At 38.0% G+C, this 27,179-nt stretch overlaps 1 protein-coding gene across 4 annotated transcripts in view; it reads left to right on the forward strand.

Moving 5' to 3' along the window:
• tbc1d16 (TBC1 domain family, member 16) overlaps window positions 1-27,179 on the forward strand; it is a 112,018-nt gene that overhangs the window by 24,968 nt on the left and 59,871 nt on the right. For all 4 annotated transcript variants that reach the window (XM_059948516.1, XM_059948517.1, XM_059948518.1 and 1 more), the window contains one exon: window positions 11,153-11,361. In XM_059948516.1, coding sequence (XP_059804499.1) covers window positions 11,190-11,361 — 172 coding nt within the window. In that variant the 5' untranslated portion in view covers window positions 11,153-11,189. The remainder of the gene's footprint in view (window positions 1-11,152; window positions 11,362-27,179) is intronic.

The following is a 27,179-nucleotide window of genomic DNA, read 5'->3' on the forward strand; positions in this document are numbered from 1 at the left end:
GTATTGTCTCCTTTCCTACTGTAAACTATTGCTGCAAATATTCATACCTTGCTTATATAATTGTTATTGCTAGATCAACCTGTTAGATAATGCTACTGGCCTCAAGTAAATATGTTGGGACTTGTACAATAGGGAAGTTGTGTTGTGATTTTTTTTTTGGTTGGTTTACGACTGCTAAAGGATATTCTGTTTTAGCCAGCATTGGCTCCTTTTCTGTTGAAGTTATGTTCTCAGATCTATATAAGTTTGCGCTGAATGGATGAAAAAAGAAACGTTATTTCTAAGCTAACTGAATAGGGTTATTGTTGCAGGTTGTCTTTTTTGTTTGAGAAATTATGATAATTGAGCAAACTGGTCATAAGTAAAGGGTAATTTGAACAGGAAACTAGAGATTGTGGAAATCGAAAACAAGGTGTTCAGCAGGCTAAGCAGCATGAATAGGGAAGGAAGCTGAGATGTTTTCCACGTCACTAAGTCTTCATTGGTACCAAACAATATCAGAAAGTCTCCAGGTTGTGACAGGGTTTGTTTTCTGAGAACTGCTCATGACCTGAACTGTTCAGAAGTCAGAAATGAATAAAAACAACCGCGAGGAAATCTGCAGATGCTGGTGGAACACAGCAGGCCAGGCAGCATCCATAGGGAGAAGCACTGTTGACATTTCGGGCCGAGACCCTTCGTCAGGTATAAAAACAGTTGTGATGGGAGAGCAAGCAAGCTCTGGAAGAGTGGCTGAGCTGAGCTGACTTCACAGACGCAGTGACTGAGTCTGCATTGCATTCCCAAATTCCCAAATTGTTTGACTCCCTCCAGCTCAAGATCTGAGGTGGGAGAAGGGTGGTGTAGTGAGATAAGGTATGTGGAAATACCCTGTTCCCACTCTGTAGAAGATACCTCTAACAACCAGCAAATCTATCGTCATCTACTCCACTGGTCTCCCAAATGCTTGTTTATGTGCATGGAATGCCCATTTAGTCAGGTGCTTGTAACCTGGGGAGGACCTGTTAAGTGCTTTAAGTTGCAGGGAGATGCAGGGGTGGAGAGAACTAAGGGATTGTCTTTGACAGACAATTCCTTCAGTTCTCTGCAGACAAAGGTTGCCAAGGTAATATTTTCTTTAAAAAAGAACTGGCATTTGGAGACAAAATAATGAAACAAAATGAAAAAAGAGAGGTAGCACATTTTGTGGAGTGGATTTCTAAAATTGTCATATTCACTATTAAGTGCTGAGGCCTTCAACATACCTAGACCAATGATGGCGTACTGTTCCTCAAACCTGTGATAGGCATTGTTGGAGTAATATAGGCTGTAGGTCAGAGTTGGCAATTTAAAGTGGCAAGTGAATGTAAATCATGTCTATGACGTTTACAAACAGCTTTTGTCAGCAGATTTGATGACTCAGGATCCATAGGCTCCACCTTCCAGGTGAGGCTGTGCTCTCATAGTCATAGATAGTCATACCAGGCGTACTGTATGGAAGAAACAGGTCTTCAGCCTCCATGTTCATGCTAATCTTCTTGCCCATCCACACTTATCCCATTTGCCTGTATTTGGATCCTCTTTGCTATGCTTTATCTTTTAAGTATCTGTCTAAAGACTTTTTAATTGTAGTAATTGTATATAATTCTTCCACCATCTCTGGCAATGTATTGTCTATAGCCAATTGAACCAATGACCATGGACAAAGCTCTCCAATCCAAGCAGTATCCTTGTGAATCTCCTCTGCACTCTCTGGCATAACTGTATCCTATCTTTCAAGTACCAACCAGAACTACATACAATGTTCACAGTGGGGTCTAACCAGTTGTTTCGTATGGTTGCAGTGTTATGTTCCAACTTTTATATTTCTGTACCCTGAACCATGAAAGCAAGCATGTCAAACACCACCCTTCACCACCTTTTGATCTGTATTGCCACTTTCACAGAACTATAGTCTTCGATCCCAAGGTCTGTCTTTACATCTATATTCCTTAGTGCTCTACCATTTATGATTTCTGTCCCACCCCAATGTAGAATTGGCTTCCCAGAATGCATCATCTCAAACTACTTGGGATTAAATTGCTGCTCGTCTGATCTATATTCAGCTTTAGCAATTTGTTTCTTTTTTTTACTTTTGTATTCAGCAGCTAGTTTGTTACCTCAGTAGCTCTCATCTGCTCTGTATTACAATTGTTCCTTCTGTTTTCATCACGCCTCCCTCTCTGCAATTTAACATGCTTGCTCTTTTAAGTTATCAGTTCTATTGAAGGGTTTGTGACCTAAAATGTCACCTGTTCCTCTTTGTTGTTTCACTGCTTGAGTGCTTACAAAATTTTCTTTTTTTATTATTATAAGTGAGAAATGTACTCTGTAGAGGATGTTTCAATTGGCGCGAAAGGAAGGGCAGGCTAAGTGAGAAAGAAAATGAGAAACTTAAATGATGTTGAAGTTCATGGATTGCTATTTTTAAACATGGGTTAAAATTGTACTTGTATTTATTGCACTTTATAATTTGAAAGGCACTATCATCCTATTGAGAAATTTCTCTTCAGTGATGTCCATATCCCTAAATTTTGCCATGTCTGTATAGAATATTAAAGGGCATACTGCTCTTTGCCATTATTGCAAAAAAAAATCTATCTTTAGTATCTTAACTATCTCTCATTTGTTCTTGTTTACATCGCAAAATATTTAGCTTCTAACTTTTCTCTGTCAACCAATTGGGAAAATGTATGAATTTGTACTTTGTGATGTGCGACTATGGTATAATTTTGTCTCCCAATTGTAAGCTATTTTTTTCTAAATCTCGTTTGCCTTTCCTGCTGACCATTGTGATATTTTCAGATTGCCTTTCTTGTATTTAAATTTTATTCTTTTCTTCAGGATCTGCGCTTTTTAGTGTCCCTGCATAGCCATTTCAATTTACTGAGTAGTGCTAATCCAGTCTGCTGAATGATAAATGCCAAGATTTGGTTATATGCTATATACTTTGTGGATGTTAAAACGCACATTCTGTTGTTTAAGTCAGTTGATTACTGTAACTTGATTCATTTTTATAGAATCTTTTGAGACTTCTATGAAAAGAACACACACGTGCATTTGCTGTTATGATCCTGAAATCTCAAGGTGTTTATTATAATCAATTATTTTTGTTAGTGTTATTGTTGTCATACAGGCCAAAAGAGCATCACAAAATACAACAAAATCTAGAAGTCTGGTGATCATAGCTGATTTAAAATGCTTTCTAAAAGATCCAGAAACATATCCTGCCTTTGAAGTTTAATGGCACCTTTGCACTTACTAGAAAAAAACACTTGCAATATTTCAAGAGTTGGTACTTAAAATTGCATCCACTAATTTAGCCCTGGAAAAAATTCTGTTATCTTTGTTCCAAGCAAATTTATTGTGTTTGTGTGTGTGTGTGATCATATACAGCCATGAGATGCATTTTCATGCGAGCATACTCAGTAAATCTGATAAATACAACAGAATCAATGAAAGACCGTACCAACAGGATAAACAAACAACCAATGTGTACAAGCCAACAAACTGTGCAAAAACAAATAGAAAGAAAAAATGAAATAATAATATTAATCAAAAATAAGTAATAAGTGTTGAGGACATGAGTGATAGAATCCTTGAAAGTGAGTCCATAGATTGTGGGAACAGTTCAGTGATGGGATGAATGAAATTGAGTAAAGTCTTTGCTTCACCTAGTCAATAGGCTACATTATTGACCAGCGATTAATGTTAGCTAATTACTGTACCAGTTTATTAGCAAGAAGAGTTGGTTGATCTCACTTCAAACATGAGGTTAATATTATGCAGCCATCTTAAATTGTAATTTTAAATGGAAAATCTCAATATGCTTGAACTGTTATTCAAACTTTCATTTTTAAAATTAAGGTTCTTAAAACAATATGATCATACATTTCACAAGTTCCTGCTTTGTTGTTCTCAACAAATGACACTATTTTACATGTTTAAAGAATTAAACATTCATACATTAAGAGATTAGTTTCATTTATCACACGAACTTTGAAATGTGTTGATCACGTCAATGGCCAACACTGTCTGAGGATGTCCTGGGTGCAGCCCGGAAATGTCACCATGCTTCCAGCATCAGTGTAGCACGTTACCAACTTACTAACCTGCACACCTTTGAAATGTGGGAGGAAACCAGTGCTTCTAGAGGAAACTGACGGTCATGGGGAGAATGTACAAACTCCTTACAGACAGCACTGGGAACTGAACTGGTGCTATAAAGCTAGCCGCTATTTTAGTTGAAGCAGTCTTGTCATGTAAACTATATTCTCCTGCCATAATAGATGATCGACCCTTCAGGGCTCCAGGAATTCAAGGCATCCTGTTACAGGTGCATGCCTAAACTTTATTACCATCAAGTGTGAGGAAATGTTCATTGGCACATGTTATTACACATGTAATGTGTAATAACATGTAATGTGTAGTTTTATTTTGAGCTACAGAACAGATGCTGTATTTTAGTATGTATTTTTATATTTAAACCTTGAAATTTTATCTTTTGTGCAAAGAAGCTTTCCCTTGCCAATAGATTCTCATCTGAAGAGTAGATTCCAAAGGTTCTTCAATTGGCAATATTTAGGATTTGTATACAAGGTCTTTAACCTCCCAATTTTCTCTATTAGAACAACTCTGGCTTCTCTGTGCTATCTACATAGTTAAGATTATTGTTGAAAAATTCTGCAATGCTGGAAATATCAAATGATCAAAGCATTAAGGACACCAAACAGCATATGTTGACAGAGAAACTGCTAACATTTCAGGTGGAAACCCTTTGGTAGGTCTAGGAAAGAAAGAAATCAAACTGGTTTTTAAATTGTAGAGTGCACAGAGGACAAAGGGAGTATCTTTGTTGGGTTATAGCCAAGGTTATTTAAGAGATAAGATGTTGTTTAATTTATTAGTCTGATAGATTTCCAAGGCGAAAGAGCGAGAGAGAAAGAATGCTAACAAAAGGAAAGCTATTTGAAAGACTCAACCCCAGGATCATACTGCTAAGTCTTTCATGCACTCTCCAAGCCTTCACATTCTAAGCAAAATTCGTTGCCAAAAACTATAATCCTCTTACAAGCTTATTACCTGAGCCATGTGCAGGTTGATATAGAGTCAATAATGAATAGTTGTGGGGGAAATCAGTTCTGATTTATGTAACATTGGTACCAGCACTGGGGAAAGAAGGAGCTATTTCACTGAGACTGACAGATTGTACTGGAATCAGTGTCCCACCAAAACCAATAACTTGGGCTGTAAATAACACTTTCAACAAAACAGATTTATAAATTTAGAAAGTTGAAAATAAAGGACAAAGCAATCTTTCTTGCGGGTAGCAACTTGGGTCATGATGTTCAGAGTCTGTCAGGGAGGAATGGTCCATGCAAACTAAACCTAGAAATTGATTTTGAGGAAAAATAAGCTTCAAAACTCAGAATCAGGTTTATTATCACTGGCATGCGTTGTGAAATTTCTTAAATTAGCAGCAGCAGTTTAATGCAACACATAATATAGAAGAGAAAAAAATAATAATAAATAATTCAGTTACAAGTATATGTATATTGAATAAATTTTAAAATGTGCAAAAAAACTGAAATACTGTATATTAAAAAAGTGAGGTGGTGTCCAAGGGTTCGATGTCCATTTAGGAATCAGGTGGCAGAGGGGAAGATCCTGAATTGCTGAGTTTGTGCCTTCAGGCTTCTGTACTTCCTGCCTGATGGTAACAGTGAGAAAAGGGCATGCCCTGAGTGCTGGAGGTCCTTAATAATGGGCGCTGCCTTTCTGAGACATCGCTCCCTAAAGATGTACTGGGTACTTTGTAGACTAGTACCCAAGATGGAGCTGACTAAATGTACAACCCTCTGCAGCTTTTTTGAGTCCTGTGCGGTAGCCGCCCACCCCCCCCCCCCCCCCCCCCATACCAGACAGAGATCTTGACACCCAGGAACTTGAAACTGCTCACCTTCTCCACTTCTGATCCCTCTATGAGGATTGGTTGCTTTGTCTTACCCTTCCTGAAGTCCACGGTCAGCTCTTTCATCTTACTGATGTCGAATGCCAGGTTGTTGCTGCGGCACCATTCCACTAGTTGGCATATCTCACTCCTGTATGCCCTCTCGTCATCACCTGAGATTCTACCAACAATGGTTGCATCGTCAGCAAATTTATAGTTGGTACTTGAGCTATGCCTAGCCACACAGTCATGTGTATATACAGAGTAGAGCAATGGGCTCAGCTCACACCTCTGACGTGCGCCAGTATTGTTTGTCAGCAAGGAGGATATGTTATCACCAATCCACACAGATTGTGGTCTTCTGGTTAGCAAGTCGAGAATCCAATTGCAAAATGAGGTACAGAGACCTGAAGCTTCTTTTGCTGAATGCAGGTGGAAGTAGTGAACAAGTTTAATGAAGTAATGGCCCTGATAAATAGGTATCATCTCGTCATTACAAAGTCATCTTTGCAAATATTTCTAGAGTTTTAAACAAAAGATAGGTGAAATTGCAGATGGAGCAACTGATTTAAGATATGGGGTGAAAGTGGTAATGAAAGATTTTGGCTCAGAAAATCGAAAAGAATCATTTTAGACGGAACTTCAGAAAATGGTGACTGCATTTTCTTTATGGGGTCTTCGCAGGACAGCAGGATGATTTTGTGGAATACTGCTGGGACCCTAGTTATTTATAAACCAGATTCACAGTTCTGGTCAGGGAACTAAATATTATCAACAAATTTACAAGTATGATACTGAACAGCAAAGAATGTGAAGAGCTTCGGGGGCCATCATCAGTCTCAATAACTGGAGGATGGGTCTGCTGGAATTCTGGAAGATGGAATATTGCATAGAAAATTGTGAGCATTTACTTTTCTACACAAAATAGAAAAGCAAAATTTTTAAATTATGAAGAATTGCATAATGACAAACGAGAAAATCTGTAGGAGCTGGAAATCCGAGCAAAGCACAGAAAATGCTGGAGGAACTCGGCAGGCCAGGCAGCATCTGTGGAAAGAAGTGCAGTTGACGTTTTGGGCCAAAACCTTTCGGCAGATCTGGAGAAAAGCAAATAGATGCTGCCTGGCCTGCTGAGTTCCTCCAGCATTTTGTAGGAATTGCGTAATGTTGATGTTCACGAGTCCAGCGTGCCAATATGCAAGCCGTTCAAAGTCAGCGTTTAGTTGAAAAATGTGAATTAGAAAGGTGCTGGATTTGTATACAGGAGTAAGGAAGTCATTTACGTTTATGTCAAGTCTTGATGAAACTGCAGCTGGAGTACTGCATACAGATTTAGCTTATTTGCCTAAAAAAAGTTGTATTTACCATAGAGGGAGTTTAGAAAAGACTCACTGGACTAGTTCCAGGAGTGGTCCATTTACTTTGTGAGGAGAGATTGAATAGATTAGGTCTGTATTCATTTGAATTTAGAAACCAAGAGATTTAATTAAAACTTATGTTTTGTGGTGTTTGACAGATTGCATCCATGGAGGAGCTTAGAATATTTTTAGGATAAGGGATAGTATTTTAGTTGAAAATTTTCTTTCAGCAGGAAGTGGTGTAACTTTGGAAGTCTCATCCCAGATGGACTGTGGGAGTTCAGTCATTGAGTTCATTCTGAACAGAAATTGATAGATTTCTGAATGCACTTGGCACTGGAATGTGTGGCAGCACTTGCAGGCTGCCTCCAGCACATTCTTGGGTGTGTTGGTTGTTATCACAAATGAGACATTTCACTGTATGTTTATATGTACATTAATAAATCTGAATTTAAATGTAAATTACACTGAGGTAAAAGATCAGCCAAGCTCTTAATGAATGGCTGAGCAGCTACAGGTGGTTGGATACTGTTGAGAGTAAATGAGAAATAAGGAGAAAATAGATTAAAAATTTGAGGTCACAAATCCACGACCTATAGCAACACACACAAAATGCTGGAGGAGCTCTGCAGGCCAGGCAGCATCTATGGAAAAAAAGTACAGTTGATGTTTCGGGCCGAGACCCTTCTCCAGTTCTGAAGAAGGGTGTCGGCGCAAAATGTTGACTGTTTACTCATTTACTTAGATGTTGTCTGACTTGTTGAGTTCCCCCAGCATTTTGTTGTGTTGCTTTGGAATTCCAGCATCTGCAGACTTCCTTATGTCCATGTCCTATTGATCTGCTTCCTAGAGTTTAGATGGAGGCAGTTATAGACAGTGGATGTGCTGATTATCATTGTTTGAAATTTTGCAGATTCTGGTAAAATTATCACGTACATTGGTATTTCAGAAAAGCGAGAAAGAGAAAACTAGCCCTTACCCTGTCATTGGCTTTAGGTCTGGAGTTTGTTAGACGATAAGATAAGGGAGCAGAATTAGGTAATTTGGCCCATTGAGTCTGCTCTGCCATTCCATCATGGCTGATTTATTATCCTCCTCAACCCCGTTTTCCTGCCTTCTCCTCATAAACTTTGACACCCTTACTAATCAAGAACCTCTCAACCTCCACTTTAAAAACACCCAGTGTTATTAAGGAAGTAATGAAATGGCAATCAGAAAGTAATAATAAGATTGGGCAGAATTAACATGAATTTCTGGAAAGGAAATTATACTTGACAGCTTTTCTGAATTTTTTTGGTATTTTAGTTAGCAGAATATATAGGATGAACTGGTTGATGTGATATATTTGGATTTTCTGAAGGCCTTTAAAGTGCCATGTGAAATTACTAAATAAAATTAGATCATGTGTCAACCATTGTAAAATAGTGGTATCATTGGCTAACAGACAGCAAGCAGTGTAGGAATAATTGCTCATTTTGAGGTTGAGATGTTTGGTGACAAGTGGTCTGCTGCAGAGATCTATGCAGGAGACAAATCTGTTCACATGTAATATCAGTGATTTGGATAATAGGAGCATGTGCAATATATCCAAATCTCTAACAAGAACTAAACCTGTGTAGGCTATGAAGACAAACATTGAGGTACTGACAACTAGATGAATAGGCAAAGCCGTGCCAAATGTAATGTCATGTGGAAATCATAGTTCAAAGTAAATGTATTATCAAAATACAATATATAGGAGCATATAATACAATGAGATTCATTTTCTTATGGGCATTCACAGTAAATACAAAAGAGCATGATAGAATCAATGAAAAAGCACACAGAACAAAGATGGACAAACCACCAATGTGCAAAAGAACAACCAACATAATTCAATTAAATGCCAAAAGCAAAAAGGCGTTCAAAGGGACATGGATGTCTGCAGTAGTCAGTGAAAATTTAAACTCAGTTCTACAAGCATTTAGGAACGAAAATTTATATTTTTGCCTTGACAGTAAGATGAACTGAGTTGAAGAGTAGAGATATCTTAGTCCAATTTTATGTGGCCTTGGTCAGAATGCTTCTGGTAGATCATATACAGGTCTTATCTCCCTACCAGTAATACAAACTGTACAATGAAGGTCCTCCAGATTGAATCTTGGAGTTGCAGGTTTGTCATATGATGAAAGATTAAACACATTCTTAAATTTAGAAGGAAGGGCAATGTATAGACTTCTTAACTGGCTGGTGTTGATGTTGGCCAGGATGAAATATGCAAAATTAGAGATCACCTGCTCAAAATAAGGAGACATTCCTTTAGGACACAAATGAGTAGAAATTACTTCTTCCAGATGGTAGGGAATCCTTGGGTGAAATGGGATAAGTACGAGAATGTGGTGCTGAGGTAAAAGTTCAGTTACAATTTTATTAAATTCCAAAGCATATATGAGTGTCCAGACGATGACCATCTGTTGTTTCTGAAGTTCATATGTTCTCAGTTGCAGTAAATCCATTGTTCTTAGTGGCTTGGTACAACAACTTTATCTGTTTGTTTAAAAAAAACAGGAGGCTATTCCCCTTTTTAACTTTTTTCAACCTCCCATCACCTTCAAAAACTTCAGCATAATTCCTTCAGATAAATATTTTTATACTGTACTAGTATTAAAATTTTGCCCAGCACAGCCATGTGAAAATGTATGTTAAAGAAGTGGTCCTAACCCTAGAAAACATTCCACTACCCTGGAAAAAAACATTCCACTACCCTGGAAAAAAAAACCTTATTACATCAATTCTGTTTTATCTCTAAGAGTCAACTCCATTTCCATTCTGATACTACAGTGTAGACTTTAGTTCTGCTAATGACTTTATGTTACATTTTTTACAAATCAGCTATCTGTTATCACAAAATTGACAGTTAAATAAGTTAAGCATGATTTGCGTTGTCTTTTCTGACTTTGACTTTTCACAATGAAATGATTCTTAATTTTGCATTCTTTTTACCAGTCTCCTCACCACCCAGGTTAAACTGTATGGTGAATTTATCCATAATACTTTGGGGGGAAAAAAACAATGTAACATTGCAGTTCTCTGGGGCTATGCCACCAACACTTGTCCCTTAACAAGAACATTACAGTCTTCCCTCAGCAATCAGCTAGGTTGCTTTTCATATGGACTTGAAGACTTATACACTTGCAGATTATTTTTCTGATAGTTCCCCTTAATCAAGTTTTAGCTCATGAAAAATCTCAACTGCTTTTTCTTTTCTGACTTTACTCCTCCTTCCTTGGTAAAGTGTAGTTCAAAATATTCATTCAGAATGCCTGGCATTGAGTATGTGTCCTTTTGGTCTCAACTGGGCACTCTGTTACCACCCATTTCCCTTAGCATGTAGAAGTCTTTTGGATTCTCCTTAATGCTAGATCTTAAACTCTTCTGCTCTTTTGGCACATTTCCTTTTTTTTTGGTTCCTCTCTGATCTCTTTGCTTGGAATGATTTTAACTTTATTGTCATCTGGCAAACATAACATTCCCACTTCTTCTGTTATAGCTTACTGTTTCTTTTTTGAGGAATTTTGGCCTTAGCTGACCTTTCATTCTCCCTCTTGGGCTCTGTCTTGGGAATGTGCCTGCTCTGTACCTGAACCATCTTCTCTTGGAATGATCTTGATGAGAGACGACGGCTGAGAATGTACAGGAGAAGTAGGGGGACAAGGGGTGATCTGATTGCAAGGGCTGTGCATGTATTTACAGAATGCAAAGGGTGGAAGAATCAACAGAATAGTGGATTCATTGGGAGACAAGTTTTCATCAGCATACTTTTAAAGTTGGATTTGTTTTATTCTAGAGTGAAGAATTCAGATGATGGAAAGATATTCCTGGAGATGTCTCTGGGTCAGCTACTACGACGGGCTTCCTCCAAAGCCTCTGATCTCCTGACCTTTAATCAGTCAAGTGGATCTTCCAGAATTCTAGATGGTGAAATCATTTACTCCAAGAACAATGTCTGTGTTCATCCTTCAGACGTGCTGCGAGTTCTTGGAGAACATCACCCAGGTATGGAGGTCAACTTTCTGTGCTTCTGTTTTGAGGTGTATTTGATGTTTCTAAGTTGCAGTCAAATTGGAATGTAGAGCTATAAATGATAACATTTGCTATTAATCCAATCGACATACAAGTTATATTTATGTTGGATAGTACAGTTTGTTTTTGTTTGATTTTAGAGGCTAATTGGCAGCCATATATTATAATTCTTCAAAAGAAGAATTCAGGCAAGAAGTAGAAAGATGCATAGTTATTGATTTAAAAACCAGAGGCTATCATTACGCCCCCCCCCCAATGTATCTTTCCTGCAGTCATCTCAAAATCCGCACTAATAGAGCATTCTGTTCTGATAACCCTGAAGAGGTTCATGATTCTGACATGGGGGGATTCAAAGAAGAATAGATAGTTTTGGATATCTTTGTAATGAAAATTGCTTAAATCAAATTTCATTGCAATATAAACTTTTCAATATTAATAATAATTATGTTAAATTGCATGCATTTTTGCAAATAATGTTGTTAATAACCATTAATCTCACATCCAGATCATTGGTTTATAAAGAAATGCCATTTCTTTGTACTAATCAGTTAAGAGCAAGAAGAAATAAAGTTTAATTCAAGCATTATAAAATATTGATTTTTCAGCTTCCACTATTTTAAACCAAATTATATTGAGCATTTTCTGTCAGTTTACTTTGCTAACTTTAAACCAATTTAATAAAGTTCAAATGGTGACACGAGACTACAGGTACTGAAATCTGAAGCAAAACCAAGCAAAGGAATGGTGGAGGCAAACGGATAGTTGAAGATTTGCATCAGGATCTAGTATCAGGACTGGAAGTGTAGAGGAAGATGAACTGTATGTAGAGGTGAGAGGAAGGGCAAACAGAGGTTGGAAGGTGATAGGTTGAATGAACTGAGGGAGTATGACGGATGCTGGAAGCAGAATGGGGGTGGGGAAAGGAGATGGGAAAGCTGAACAAGGGAGAAAAAAGACAAAAAGCAGGTAGATAGGTAAGTGAATAACAGACAGATGTAACGATCAGGGAATGGGTGGGGGGGGGAGTCAAGAATCTTGGTAACTAGGTGGCTGAGGGTAATACAAAAGGTAAACAGTAGGAGAGAGAAACTGGGTGGATTAGTGGGAACAGGAAAAGTACAGGCTAGGTATAAAAAATTTTGGGTTTTAGGCTACCCAAGCGAAATAAGAGGTGTTCTTGAAGTTTGCATTAGGCTTCACTTTGGCAGCTTGTATCATCTCATATTCCTTGCAGGTAGTCTAACTGCTCTGTCTGCAATGACCAGTTTGAGATTCTAATTCCACACCATTTGACTCCCATTCCCATTCCCACAGTGACTTATCTATCTTCAGCCTTCTCCATAGGCGTGGTGAGGCCAAATGCAAATTAGAAGAACGGTACCACATTTTTTCCTTTATTATTTCCACCTATCACTTTCAAGCCTGAACAATTTCCCATTCCCCTCATTTCACAACCATCCTTCCGTCTCTTGCTTCCACCCATTACCCATCAGCTTCTGTCTCACACTTCCTCTCAATTCTCTAAACTGGCTATTTTCTCTTTACACTCCTCATTGCTGATGCAGGGTCTCAATCCATTGAGTTCTCCCAGAATTTTTCATTTGTTTTAAACTGCATCAGAAGATTGTCCACTAAAAGATGTTTCTCTTTGTGCTACAAATTTTTTTAGTTTTGTTTCTGAGAACTTATAGCAGGCCTTGTGCATTTATAGTCATGGTATGTATTAAATCTATATGTTTTTAATAATGGATGCTTCCATATCGTTTTTAACTTATGCGTTCTCTTGCTGCAGATGTAAAATCTCAGATAAGCTGTGTAATGAAATTGTATTTCATGTAATTTAATATTTTGTATCATTTCATTGGACTATTTTAAAACATCAGGCATTTTTGGCCAGCTCTTTAAAAGCAGACTGTTGCGTGGTTATAAGGGAGATGACTATTAAGGAATAAGACATTTCATAATTCCTGAAAATTCCATAGATGTGCTAATTTATTGGATTTTGAATTAACTCTATATCAGACAGACAGACAGACATACTTTATTGATCCCGAGGGAAACTGGGTTTCGTTACAGTTGCACCAACCAAGAATAGTGTAGAAATATAGTAATATAAAACCATAAATAAATAATAATAAGTAAATTATTCCAAGTGGAAATAAGTCGAGGACCAGCCTATTGGCTCAGGGTGTCTGACACTCTGAGGGAGGAGTTGTAAAGTTTGATGGCCACAGGCAGGAATGACTTCCTATGACGCTCAGTGTTGTATCTCGATGGAATGAGTCTCTGGCTGAACGTACTCCTGTGCCTAACCAGTACATTATGGAGTGGATGGGAGACATTGTCCAAGATGGCATGCAACTTGGACAGCATCCTCTTTTCAGACACCACCGTCAGAGGGTCCAGTTCCACCCCCACAACATCACTGGCCTTACGAATGACCTTGTTGATTCTGTTGGTGTCTGCTACCCTCAGCCTGCTGCCCCAGCACACAACAGCAAACATGATAGCACTGGCCACCACAGACTCGTAGAACATCCTCAGCATTGTCCGGCAGATGTTAAAGGACCTCAATCTCCTCAGGAAGTAGAGACAGCTCTGACCCTTCTTGTAGACAGCCTCAGTGTTTTTGACCAGTCCAGTTTATTGTCAATTTGTATCCCCAGGTATTTGTAATCCTCCACCATGTCCACACTGACCCCTTGGATGTAAACAGGGGTCACTGGTGCCTGAGCCCTCCTCAGGTCCACCACCAGCTCCTTAGTCTTTTTCGCATTAAGCTGCAGATGATTCTGCTCACACCATGTGACAAAGTTTCCCACCATAGCCCTGTACTCCACCTCATCTCCCTTGCTGATGCATCCAACTGTGACAGAGTCATCAGAAAACTTCTGAAGATGGCAAGACTCTGTGCAGTAGTTGAAGTAGTCAACATTTATTTAAGTTTCCTCACTTTCACTCTTTTCTGTTAGTTAATGTGCCACTTTTTTCAGAAAACTGCATTATGGCTTATGTGTGTTTGTAACTTCATAACTTAGGAAAGATAAAGTTGCTTGTAAAGAAAGCAGGGAAAGGTTTGGAGTGATCATTAGAATCTATTATATACGAACTATTGCAGTAAGTTATAGACCTATTTTATTTGAGCATATTACTTAAAGTTTAAATAACATTTAAATAAGTTTAAATAATAGCCTTTGCATATTGATGACATCCCTTTGCTTCTGAACTTGTGTTAGTTTACTTTTGATTTAATGGAAATTGCAGTGCCCTCTAGTGTTAAAGCCATTAAATGTGGTTTGCTGAAATAAAAGGATGAGCAAGATAATGAGTTAAAACTGCACATGATATCTATCCATCAGAACTAGGAAGACAGACAAATAAATTGATCACTGGCATAAAATATTTAATAAATAGCTTCTGTTTATTTTTGAAAATAATTTTGAAGATGTCAGAATCACTTTTGATTCAATTTTTGTAATTTTTTGATACCCCTAACAATGATAATGTTAGCAACCGTTATATGGATTTTTATTGAAATGTTACATTAGTATTTACTGCAGCTGTGTATTTTATAAGGTTGCAGATTCCTTTGAAAGAGAGATAAATTAAGTTCTATAATGGACATTATCATATCCCTTTTCCAGTTCTAACAAGAAGAGGGATATAGTAATCCCTTTGACTTGAAATTCTGTCTCTCTTTCTGCAGAATTTGGCTGACCTGCTGATTGTTTAAAGCAATTTCTGTTTTTATTTCAGATTTCTATTTTCTGCAGTAGGTTATACAAATTAATGATGTAAGGAAGTGATTGGAAATGGTTAAGATCTCAGAAGTAGACCGATTGTATGAGCTAGAAAAGCTGAAGAGTCGTATGAATGTAAATTAAAGTTTATATTGTTACGTATCCCGTAACTGGATAGCTTACCAGCAAAGATAGAGAGGTCTGTTGAAGTCTGATGTCACTATTTTCAAACGTTTTTATTTATACAGGGGCAAAAAGTAAGGTTAATGCAAACATTCAGATAATGCACATCACCAATACGCAATCTAAAGCCCGGGTATAGTCATAATCATCATTAATCTCGGCTGTTGTCTAGGGGATAATATTTTTGTCCATTGGAAATCTAAAGAGTCATTCAGAAGTCTTTCGAGGAATTGTTGGGTTTCACGTGTCTTAGAGGGATCGGTGAGAATGAAAAGAAGACTTGCCCGTATCTTTTTGACCACTCCGTTAAAATCAGGAGAGCGTTGGTTTCCCCGTTGTTAGTTCAAAGTCCTTCTCGGTAGTATCAGCCACCCGCTCCCCAGGCAAAGGGGTTAGGAGCACACGTGGCGTTGAGTGGCTTCCAGCTCTCACGGGAGCGTTGAGCGAGCAAGTTCCTCTGGTGCATCACTAGGGTACTGCCTCCTGCAGTCCGCTTTTATCTTTACTTGCAGAGTTGTAGCTGTCCATCAAAGTAGGGGGATGCAATCTCCACCCCCACATGGCCCGAGGGCGTTCAGGTTCATGGTAGTTGTCACGTAGCCGGGACTTGCACGTGACACAGGTGCCTCTAAGAACAAATGGTCAAAACCGTTGCATTGTCTCTCACTTCCGAGTCCCGAATTAATAACGATCTTGCGATTCTCTGGAAGGAGGGGGCTGCTCCCGCTCCTTGGGCCCCTCAGAGCTGTGGTACCTTCATAACAATATGAATAACTTTATACATAAAGGATGAATGTGCTACAAAATTTAGGATATATTCTGCGCTTGGTGTGTCAAAAAGTTCTTAATTTTACACTATTTCTGACTATGAAGTTTCAAATTTTACAATTTTGCTTGTGTATATATGTAAATTAGTAATATAAAATTATTAAACTCCTAGTAATATTATGAATTAAAGATTTTGACTGGACTCCTATTCCATTGAATAAAGTCCTGTTGGCCCTATCAATCAGAAAAACAGTACACAGGAGAGACTGTTGACTGAAACAAATTTAATAAATAAATTTATTAATTTAATTGCTGAATTAAAGATTTTTCATTTTGAAGAAGGCTATCCCATGAATAAAGCTAATGACAGATAATTGGTATATTGTAGAATGCAAGAGTCTCCCACAAGATCCCCAAAGATGACTTTAATGTTTGTGGCCACAAGGCTCACAAAGAACTTGGAGGGTTTTGTTACCAAGGTCATTTCTTGAAGTGGAGCAGTCTTCAACTCGTGGCTGGGCCAGGGGAAACATTAAGTAGGATGATTTAGCATATGTGTGCATGGCTGAGGAATTGGTACAGGAGGCAGAGTTTCAGATTTCTAGATCATTGGGATTTCTTCTGGAGAAGGTATGACCTGTATAAAAAGGTTTTCACCAGAAGCTGAAGAGGACAAGTATCCTTGCGGATGGCTTTACTAGAGCTGTTAGGGAGAGTTTAAACTAAATTGGCAAGAGATGGGAGTCAGAGTGAAAGGGCTGAGGATGAGACAGTTGGTATACAAATACATGCAGTGTGCAGTGAGACTATGAAGAGGGCCAGACAGATGATAGGGCAAAATTGCAGTCAGTGGGATGAGCTAATGTGGGAGCAGAATCAAAAAGGGTGATGAATTCAAGGCTGAAGGTGTTATATGTAAATGTACACAATATATGGAATAAGGTAGCTGATATTTTTGCGCAGTTAGAAATTGGCAGGTATGACATTATGGGCATCACTGAGTAGTGGCTGAAAGAAGATCATAGTTGGGAGCTTAACATCCAAAGATAAATATTGCTTCAAAAAGATAGGCAGAAGGAGTGGTGTGTTTCTGTTGGTACAAAATTAAATCAATTCCTTAGAAAGAAGTGATGGAGAATCAGAAAATGTAGAACCCTTGTGGGTAGAGTTAAGAAACTTCGAGGGTAAAAGGATGCTGATGAATGTAGATGAGGGATACAAATTACAACAGGTGATAGAAAAGGCATATAAAAAGGGCAATGTTACAATAGTCATTGGAGATTCCAATATGCAGGTAGATTGGGAAAATCTGGTGGTGCTGGATTCCAAGAGAGGGAATTTGTAGAATGGCTATGAGATGGCTTTTTAGAGCAACTTGTGATTGAGCCCACAAGGAGAAAATAACTTCTGGCATGGGTGTAGGGTAATGAACCAGATTTGATTAGCGAGCTTAAAGCAAAGGAACCCTTAGGAGGCAGTGATCATCATATGGTAGAATTCACCCTGTAGTCTGAGAGGGATGAGCTAGAATCAGAATTATCAGTATTACAGTGGAGTAAAGGGAATTGTAGAGGCATGAGAGAGGAGCTGGACAAAGTTGATTGGAAGGGCACACTGGCAGGGATGATGGCAGAACAACAATGGCTGGAGTTTCTAGGAGCAGTTTGGAAGGTGCAGGATAGATGCATCCCAAAGATGAAGAAGTATTCTAAAGGGAGGATGGCAAAGGAAATCAAGGACAGCATAAAATAAAAAGAGGGAGCACATAATTAGCAAGTTAGAGGGTTGACAATCTCTTAAAAGCCAACAGAAGGCAACTATAGTGCCATAAAGAGAGAAAAGATGAAATATGAATGTAAGCTAGTCAATAATATAAAAGAGTGTACCAATTTTTTTTCATATATACAGTATAGAGCAAAACAGAGGTGAAAGTTGATGTTGGACTGGTGAGAAAATGGCACTGGAGAGGTAGTAATGGGGAGAGAAAGAAATGGCAGACAAACTTAATAAGTATTCAACGTCTGTCTTTAATCTAGAATACATTTTCAGTATTCCAGAAGTTTGAGAGTGCCAGGGCAGAAGTGAGTGTAGTTGCTATTACTAAGGAGAAGGTGCTTGAGAAGCTGAAAGGTCTGAAGGTAGATAGGTCACCTGGACCAGATGTATTACATCCCAGGGTTCTGAAAGAGGTAGCTGAAGAGATTGTGGAAGTATTAGTAATCACCTTTCAAGAGTAAGTAGATACTGGAATGGTTCTGGAGGACTGGAAAATTGCAAACGGCACACCACTTTTTAAGAAGGGAGGGAGGTGGAAGAAAGGAAATTATAGGCAGTTAGCCTGACCTCTGTGTTTGTGAAGACGTTAGAGTCCATTATTAACAGTGAGGTTTCAGGGTACTTGGAGGCCAAAGTCAGCATGCTTTCCTTAAGGGAAAATCTTGCCTGACAAGTATATTGGAATTCTTTGAGGAAATAAAAAGTGGGATAGACAAAGTGAAGTCATTGGATGTTGTTTACTTGGATTTTCAGAAGGTGCCACACATGAGGCTGCTAAACAAGATTAGAGCCTATGGTATTACTGGAAAAATACTGGCATGGATAGAAGATTATCTAATTGGCAGGAGACAAAGAATGGGAATAAAAGGGTCCTTTTCTGGTTGATGGTCCACAAGGGTTGGTGATGGGATATTTTCTTTTCATGTCATAGGAAATTATTTTGGATAATGAAATTGATGGCTTTGTGGCCAAGTTTAAGAGTGGTGCTGAGATCAGTGGAGGGGCAGGTAGTTTTGAGGAAGCAGGTATTTGGCAGAAGGACTTAGACAGACTTGGAGAATGGGCAAAGAAGTGGCAGATTGAATATAGTGTAGGAAATTGTATAGTCATGCACTTCAGAAGGAATAAAGCCATAGAGTATTTTCAAAATGGGGAACAAATTCAGAAATCAGTGGTGCAAAGGGACTTGGGAATCCTCATGCAGGATTCCCTAAAGGTTAACTTGACTTGCAGGTTGAATCAGTGATAAGGAAGGCAAATGCAATGTTAGCATTCATTGTGAGAGAACTGGAATATAAAAGCAAGGATGTCCTGCTCAGGCTTTAAGGTATTTGTTAGCCCACACTTGGAATATTGTGAGCAGTTTTGGGTCTCATCTAAGAAAAGATGTGTTGGCATTGGAAAGAGTCCGGTGGAGGTTCACAAGAATGATTCCAGGAATGAAAGGATTTACATATGAGGCTCGTTTGATGGCTCTGGGACAGGACTTGCTGGAGTTTAGAAAAATGAGGAGGGATTTTACTGAAACCTGTCGAATATTGAAAGATCTAGATAGAGTGGATGCTTCCTAGACTGGGGAGCTCTTGCTATCAAAAAGACGTTTGGAAAAAATTGTCAATAATATGCTACACAATTTGCTGGAGGAGCTCAGCAGGTTGATCAGCATGTATTGGGGGTGGGGTGGGGAAGCAAAGAATTGATTGTGATGCAGGGTTTTGACCCAAATGTTTATAATTCCTTTCCCACACAGGTGCTGCTTGATCTACAGAGGTCCTTCAGTAGATTAATAATAATATCAATAATATCACGAGTGTAGAGCCAAAAGGACCTGATTTTAAGTGTATTTACGAGCTCAATTCTGTATCTTGGAGAACTTGGTGTTCAGTCAGGGCACAGCCTGAGAACAGTTTGAAATATCATCAGTGAAATCCAGCCAGTTTTTATAAACAGTCTTTGGCATACTCTCTGAGATCCTGTTATGCATTGGCCTTGAAATTTTTCTTGTTGATATTGTATGAAATTCCTTCATTTTTTAAAGAAATTCACTTATTTGAATAGTTTAAATTTTAAAAATGCACTTAAAATTGAAGTGTTGAAAGTATTCAGGGTGGATAATTTCAATGTTTTTTGGTAACAGCTATTTTTTCCTAAATTGCATGGTGAATTGTGCAAGATGAGCTGCCTTTTATGATATGTGTATTCAAAATGCTTAAAATTTATTAACCAAAATAGATCACACATGGTGAAAAATTTCATTTGAGTACACACAAATCAACAACCACTGCATTTGACCAAAGATGCTTTCTGTTGGTTGTATTAAAAAAAAAATCATATTTCTGTCCTTATTCATGTGTTAACCTTGGACACAACCCATTCTAAATAAAATAAAGTATTTTCACGTTATGTTTTGGTTTATTGGAAATTCATCAAAGATAGATGATTGGCAAGAACTAACACACTGAACAGTGGAAATTTGAATATTTCAAACAGTTTAACATTGAAATAACATTAAAGGTTTAAAGTCTGTGGTTAGAATAGTCACATTGAGGGTGAAGTGAATTGATTCATTTGAATTCACTTCTATTTCATGTTCTTACCAGGATTTTGCTATTTTGTTTCATGATATATATTTTTTAAAATACTCAAGTTTAAAAACTTGAAACTACTATTTTCACAGTTCATTCTTTATAGTTGCATTTTGTCAGTTATCATTTGTTATGAATAGTTCATGCAGTTTTTAACACAGATTTAAATTAAAATGTATATAATAGCAGACAGGCCCTCAACAGTGTTTAATCCCAATAGGGCCTTATAATGTCTCCTGAACATCCCAATAATCTTCAATAGGGGATAGATAGGGGTGGAAGTTGGAAGGCTTTTTATAATCTGTTCTTAAATATCTCTGATACTTGGAAATGTTTTCAAACTATCTTAGTTTTTTAAAAAATACAAATTTAAAAAGTGGAGCTGAGTTAACTTTTCACATGAAGAGAGTCTCTCCTGATGAAGGGTTTCGGCCCAAAACATCGTCATCACCTCCTCCCATAGATGCTGTCTGGCCTGCTGAGTTCTGCCAGCATTTTGTGTTTTTATTAACTTTTCACATCTAACCTTTTAGGGCCAGTGATGCTCATTCAAAGAAATGGGTTATTGCTTCCATGCCAGATTTGATTGGCATAGGATAGAGAAGCAGATTTCCCAACATCATTGACTCCACTAATGAAGCAAAATGACAAATATAGAATCAAAGAGCATTTCATGATGCAAATAGAGGCTATTTGCTTCATTGTGTTAATGCTGATTGAAAAAGAGCCTTCCTACCTAATTTGGCAGCTGGTTGTTAACCAAACTGGTTATGGCTCTTCCAAGTAAATCCAAGTACATAATTCTGAGGAGGGTTTCTGCTTCTGCCATTGGTTCAGGCAATATGTTGCAGACCTCTCCCCTACTGCCACCTGAGTCAATACAATTTTCCTCATCTCCTGTTCAGTCCTTAAACTGAATATTTGATGAAATCTCAGCATTCTGGTTTTGAACCTTTTGCTAAAGGAAATGTGTCCATCCTGCTTTATTTAAACCCTTCATACTTTTGTATATTTCAATTAAGTCTCCCCTCAATCCTTCCTATTTTAAATTAAACAGCCCTAGTTTTCATACTTCATATTCAGTGTTACCTGATTGCAACATTTCAGCTGTCCCAGATTTTGTAAATTTGTGTACCCTCTTTAGACCAATCACATTCATCCTCTTATGTGATGACAGAACTGTATTCAGTTAACTAGTTGTGGTCTAACAAATTTTATGTACACTTATAGCATAACCTCCTTGCACTTAGCTTCAGTTAGCAAAGGAAATGCCTTCAACCATCCATTTTACTTACCATTAAGGATCTTTCCATAGACACTTCCAGATCCTTCTTACTCAGCACCACGCAATATTCTCCTGTTTATATATTTATGTTCCTATGTCATGAGGGACCTTGTCAAAGGCCTTGCTATAGACCATGCAGACAGCAATCACTGCCCTGCCTTCATCAATTTTCATGATAACTTCAGCACAAAGCCCTCACTTCTGCCCCCTGACATTATCTATTCATTCGTACTGCTAGTGTCTTCCACAGAGCACGCTGACACAAAATATTTATTAAGTTAGTCCGTCATTTCTTTGTCCCCCATTACTACTTCTCCAGCATCATTTTCCAACCGTCCAATATCCACTCTCACCTCTCTTTTTCATATTTCTGAAAAAAATCTTTTGACATCGCCTTTTATATGATTAGCTCGTATACCTTCATATTTCATCGTTTCTCTCCTCATGGCTTTTTAGTTGCCTCATGTTGATTTGTAAGAGAGGGCAAAATGAGTAAAAATGAATAGAAATCCTTGAACCTTCCACTCATTTTTACTGTATTATATGCCCTCTCTCTTATGCTGTTTTGACTTCCTTTGTCAACCACAGTTCCCTCATCTTCCCTTTAGAATACTACTTCATCTTTGGGATGTATCTATCCTGTGCCTTCCATATATCTCCCAGAAGCTCTAGCTATTGCTGTTCTGCTGTTATACCTGCTAGTGATCCCTTCTAATCAACTCTGGCCAGTTCCTCTCTCGTGCCTCTGTATTTCCCTTTACTCCACTGTAATACTGACACATCTGATCTTAGCATCTCCCTCGCAAACTGCAGGGTGAATTCTATCATACTATGATCAGTGCCTCCTAAGGGTTCCCTTACCTTAAGCTCCCTAATCAAATCTGATTTCTCAGCATCCAATCCAGAATTGCCATTCAGCTCAACCATAAGCTGTTCTAAAGAGCAATCTCGTATGCTTATTACCAATTCTTTCTCTTGAGATCTTGAGCACTAACCTGATTTTCCCAATCTGCCTGCATATTGAAATCCTCATCACTATCATAGCAATGCTGTTTATCTCTTGTTGTAATTTGTGTCCCACATCCCGGCTACTATTTGGAGGCCTATATAAAACTCCTATCAGGGTCGATTTACTCTTACAATTTCTTGACTCTACCACAAGGATTCTACATCTTGAGATCTTATGTCACCTCTTTCTAAGGATTTGATTTCATATTTTTCTTTTACCAGCAGAGCTACCCCACTCCCTCGCATACCTGCCTGTCCTTTCCATATCCTTGGATGTTAAGCTCCCAACTATGATCTTCTTTCAGCCACAACTTGGTGATGCTCACGCCATACCTGACTGACAATCTCTAGTTGCACTACAAGGTTATCTACCTTATTCCGTATAATTTATGCATTGAAATATAATACCTACAGTCCTGTATTCATTAGCTTTTTGATTTTGCTCCCATATTATACTTCAACTCATCCCACTGAGCAATTTTCCCCTATATTTTGCCTGTCTTTCCTCACAGTTTCACTGCACACTGCATCTTCTTGTACACCAACTGCCCCATCCTTAGCCTTATCCTGGTTTCCATTCCCCTGCCAAATTAGTTTAAACCCTCCCCCACAACTGTACAAGCCTCCATAAGGATAGTGGTTCCCCCTTGAGTTCAGGTATAACCTGTCCTTTTTGTATGCTGCATACCTTCTGAAGAAGAAATCCCAATGATCCACACATCTGAAATTCTGCCTCTACACAATTCCTCAGCCATGTATTGTGCAGTGCCAATCTTCACCCCTTCAGTTTGTTTCATTGCCACAGATCAGTGATCAGATGCGTGATCATTTCCTGGCTAGCTGACCAGGCTGTGCTTGCTTCCCTTGGAGACTGATTATTAAAAGTACTATCTGTACTATATTTTTCATTGTTATCTTGTTATTTGGACCAAGGCTGTTAGTTTCTATGAAAAGTTTTGACTTTGATATATTCATGGAGCCAGATTTAACAGTATCTGTTTCCTTGTGTAAACTGCCCTTTGAGCAGATTTCACAATGTTTATGAGCTGTAAACTTTACCTCAATCATTTGTCTTTTTAACCATTTGGAGTCTGGGAGTGTAATTCCTCAGGTGCTAACACCAGAAATGCAGAAGAGTGTTGAAGAATATATAAGTAGACATATATGATACCAGATCTCTATGACTACGGTGAACTAGAAAAACAATGAAGGTGATGCCAGTATTAAATGTCATAGAAGGATGAGGTGATTCATCTGCATCATACCCCAGGTCAAAGGAATGGTTAAGGAGGGAGGGAATCCCATTATGAGAAGAATCTGAGAGGGGAAACCTTCCAGGTGTTTCATTGCAGTAGATTTGGAGGAGGAGGCATCCCAGATTTGCAAGGTGATGATGCTATGGTACTACAGTAAGAATTGAGGGGAATTACAGTTAGTTAAAGCAAATTTGGAAAGAAAGTATATTGCCAAAAGAATCTCAAGGATCTTTTGCTCATCATTTAGAGAAAGTTTTGTTTCATTTTTCTGCCTTCCATTTTTAAAGAATGGACATACTGTAACTTGTGTGCAGAGTTTCATGAGCAATGACTGTGCCTTTAATCCTACCATCGTTGAAAGGATTGTTTCAATTACCCAGCTGGATTTAGGGTTTGGAAAGTTGCAGAACAAGACTGTGTGAAAGAAAGCAACTGAAAGTGCTCTGACTGACCTAACCAGCTGTTTCATGAATAAAAATCAGTTTAAAATGCTGATTATTTCTAATATCATAGGGAATGTATTAGGGCAATACTAAGACCAGTAGATCTCCCCAATAAATACAATAAGGCAATTGAGGGACAGTGCATATCTTATTTAAGTGCAGGTACCACTCAACAAGTTGCAGTCCAACAATGACAGAGTACTTTTAAAATTTAACATTTTTTTATTTTTGAAGGACTTACTTGCTAATCAATCAAAAATAATGAAAAGTGATAAGCCTTTTCACAAAACAACTAATTTTGGGTTCTTTGCTACATTCAATGGTGAATGTAGATGTGTTTAAGAATTACTAGTGAGATAGGATTTTAATTTTTTTTTCTTGCTTGAAAATCCTTGATAAATTTGAATTCTGGAATAGGAAACAAAAGTTTTGACAGATTGAGAAACATAAACCAAGATGGATTTTAAGAGGATAAGTATCGATTTCAAATTGGCACTTCTATCTTTGAATAGGCTGACCATACCAGTGGGCGATTTTCTATATATTTCATCAGACTGTTGATGTTCTTTTTAAATAAGGTCATCAATATTTTCTTGCTGACAAGTTAGTGATAAAAGATTATCAATTTACAAAATACTCTTAACATGCCTTTCTTTTAGCCTAAAAGGGATTTACTGCAGTGTCATATAACTAATAACTGTCAGCTGCAATTCTTTTGGTAACCATCTCACTTCTAGATCAAAAGCTAATCTGGAGGTTTATGTACAAAACTGTGAACTGAATATTTCTGTGTAATACTGAAGAAGTGTTGCTATCAATGCAACACTTCTTTCAAGGATGGGACAGGCCCTTTCAGCTCTTGATTAAAGGACATAATTGAGTACGTGACACTACAGGTCCTCCCCAGTTTACAGATGGTATACTTGTTGCCTCCCTATGCATATGAACAAATATTTGGCAGACTGACAGGATAGATGGGAGTGGAATTGCTGGATGTTGCATGATCATAAGGATCTTCTGTTTGGTGGGAACAACTTACGTCTGTGTACCTTTAACTACCTCCACACTCTGGGTTGAGTTGAGCTGAGCTGGGAATGCTGAGCAGATTTACTCGCTCACTGAATCAGTAAGGCTGGCTGTTGGCTGTTCTTCCCCTGCCTGTCTTCTGTCCCATCTCAGCTGTTTCTGTAATCCTCTACCACACATTGGCTTTTATTCATTTCTGATGTGTGAGCAGTTTGGGTAATGGTCAGTTCTCAGGAACTGAGCCCTAGTCGCAACCTAGTGATTGCATTTTGAATAGAAGTGGAAATACCTTTAGTGTATTGGCTAAAACCTTTCCATCAATGAACTTAACCAAAACTAATTATCAGCATTTATCATTGGAGGAATCTCATTTTGTGCATATTAGCTTCCGTATTTCCTACATTACAACAGTGACAATACTAAAGAAATGTTTACTTCCACTTGCTAATGTAGTAAAAGTAATGAAAATCCTTTTGAAACATTTCATTTTAAAATAATTAAATTTGGATTTCTTGTACTTGTTCTCTGGTCAGTGTGGACACTTTATGAGCTATTAAAGAGAGATAAGTAATGGAAGACTCTATAAAGGCGTGTTTTTTTTTCTTATAATGGAACTCGGCATGGTAGCATTGGCAAAAGCTCAGTTTTTGCATGGGTCATTAAACTATATGGAGCAATCTTCTAGAATGCTATTGTACACCAGTGCATTGTTTGTGTTATGAATAACTCCCTTTTTGGATATTGTTTTCATCTGTACTATTTCCCATACCTCCCCCACCTTTCCCATTTCTGAAGTGACTCCACTGGCACAAATTAATTTACATTTTGAAAACTTCTAGACAGCGCCACAGAACTGTCTGTACTGTTGCACTAACTGCCAGTACTTTATAAACTGTTATTCATATGTTTTTTTTTCAGTTTGCATTCAGCCTGGATTTTTTCCTGCTTTTATTAGTGTTTGTCAAGATTGGTTGACTTGTCATTAAACCACATCTTGTATAGTGTGTAGTCAAAGTAAATTTATTATCAAAGTATGTATATGTCACCTTTTACAAGCCTGAGATTTATTTTCTTGTAGGCATTTACAGGAAAATAAAGATATAAAATTTATGGAACTCTTTGTAAACAAAGACTGACAAAAAAACAATGCACAAAAGAAGACAATTTGTGCAAATGAAAAACAAATAAATTATTCAGAGAATATGAGTTGTAGAGTCCTTGACAGTGAGCCTGAAGGTTGTGGAACCCTGGAACCCATTGGGGGGTTGCACTACATCAATTTAGCAACTAATTAATCCACTGATGTGATATATCCATCCACTGATTCATACGGCTCTACAGCTTATCTGTTATTTGCAATCAACAAATTGCTTATTTTGGAGGAATGTTTTAGAGCTAATGCCACTTGTTAGCCAAATCTTAAAACTGTATCCTTTAAAGAGGTGGATGATTTTGTTATTCCCTCTCAATCTTTAATCAACCACGGACTGTAGTTGTAATGAGTCTGCTTTGCCATCTGCCAGAAAATGGGTTTAGCACTGAAATTGATCCCATCAGTTAAGGTTGTTAGCTGCTTGGCTAATTTCTGGAAACATCGCAAAATATTTGCTGAATGCCACAAACAGCGGAGCAAAGACTGTACAGTTGAAGCAAAGTATTGATTTTTTTGAAGTTCAGGTTGAAGTTTAATGTCATCTGACTGTACATATATACAACCAAAT

The sequence above is a fragment of the Hypanus sabinus genome, chromosome 23, assembly GCF_030144855.1.
Source record: "Hypanus sabinus isolate sHypSab1 chromosome 23, sHypSab1.hap1, whole genome shotgun sequence".
NCBI classification, from domain to species: Eukaryota; Metazoa; Chordata; class Chondrichthyes; order Myliobatiformes; family Dasyatidae; genus Hypanus; species Hypanus sabinus.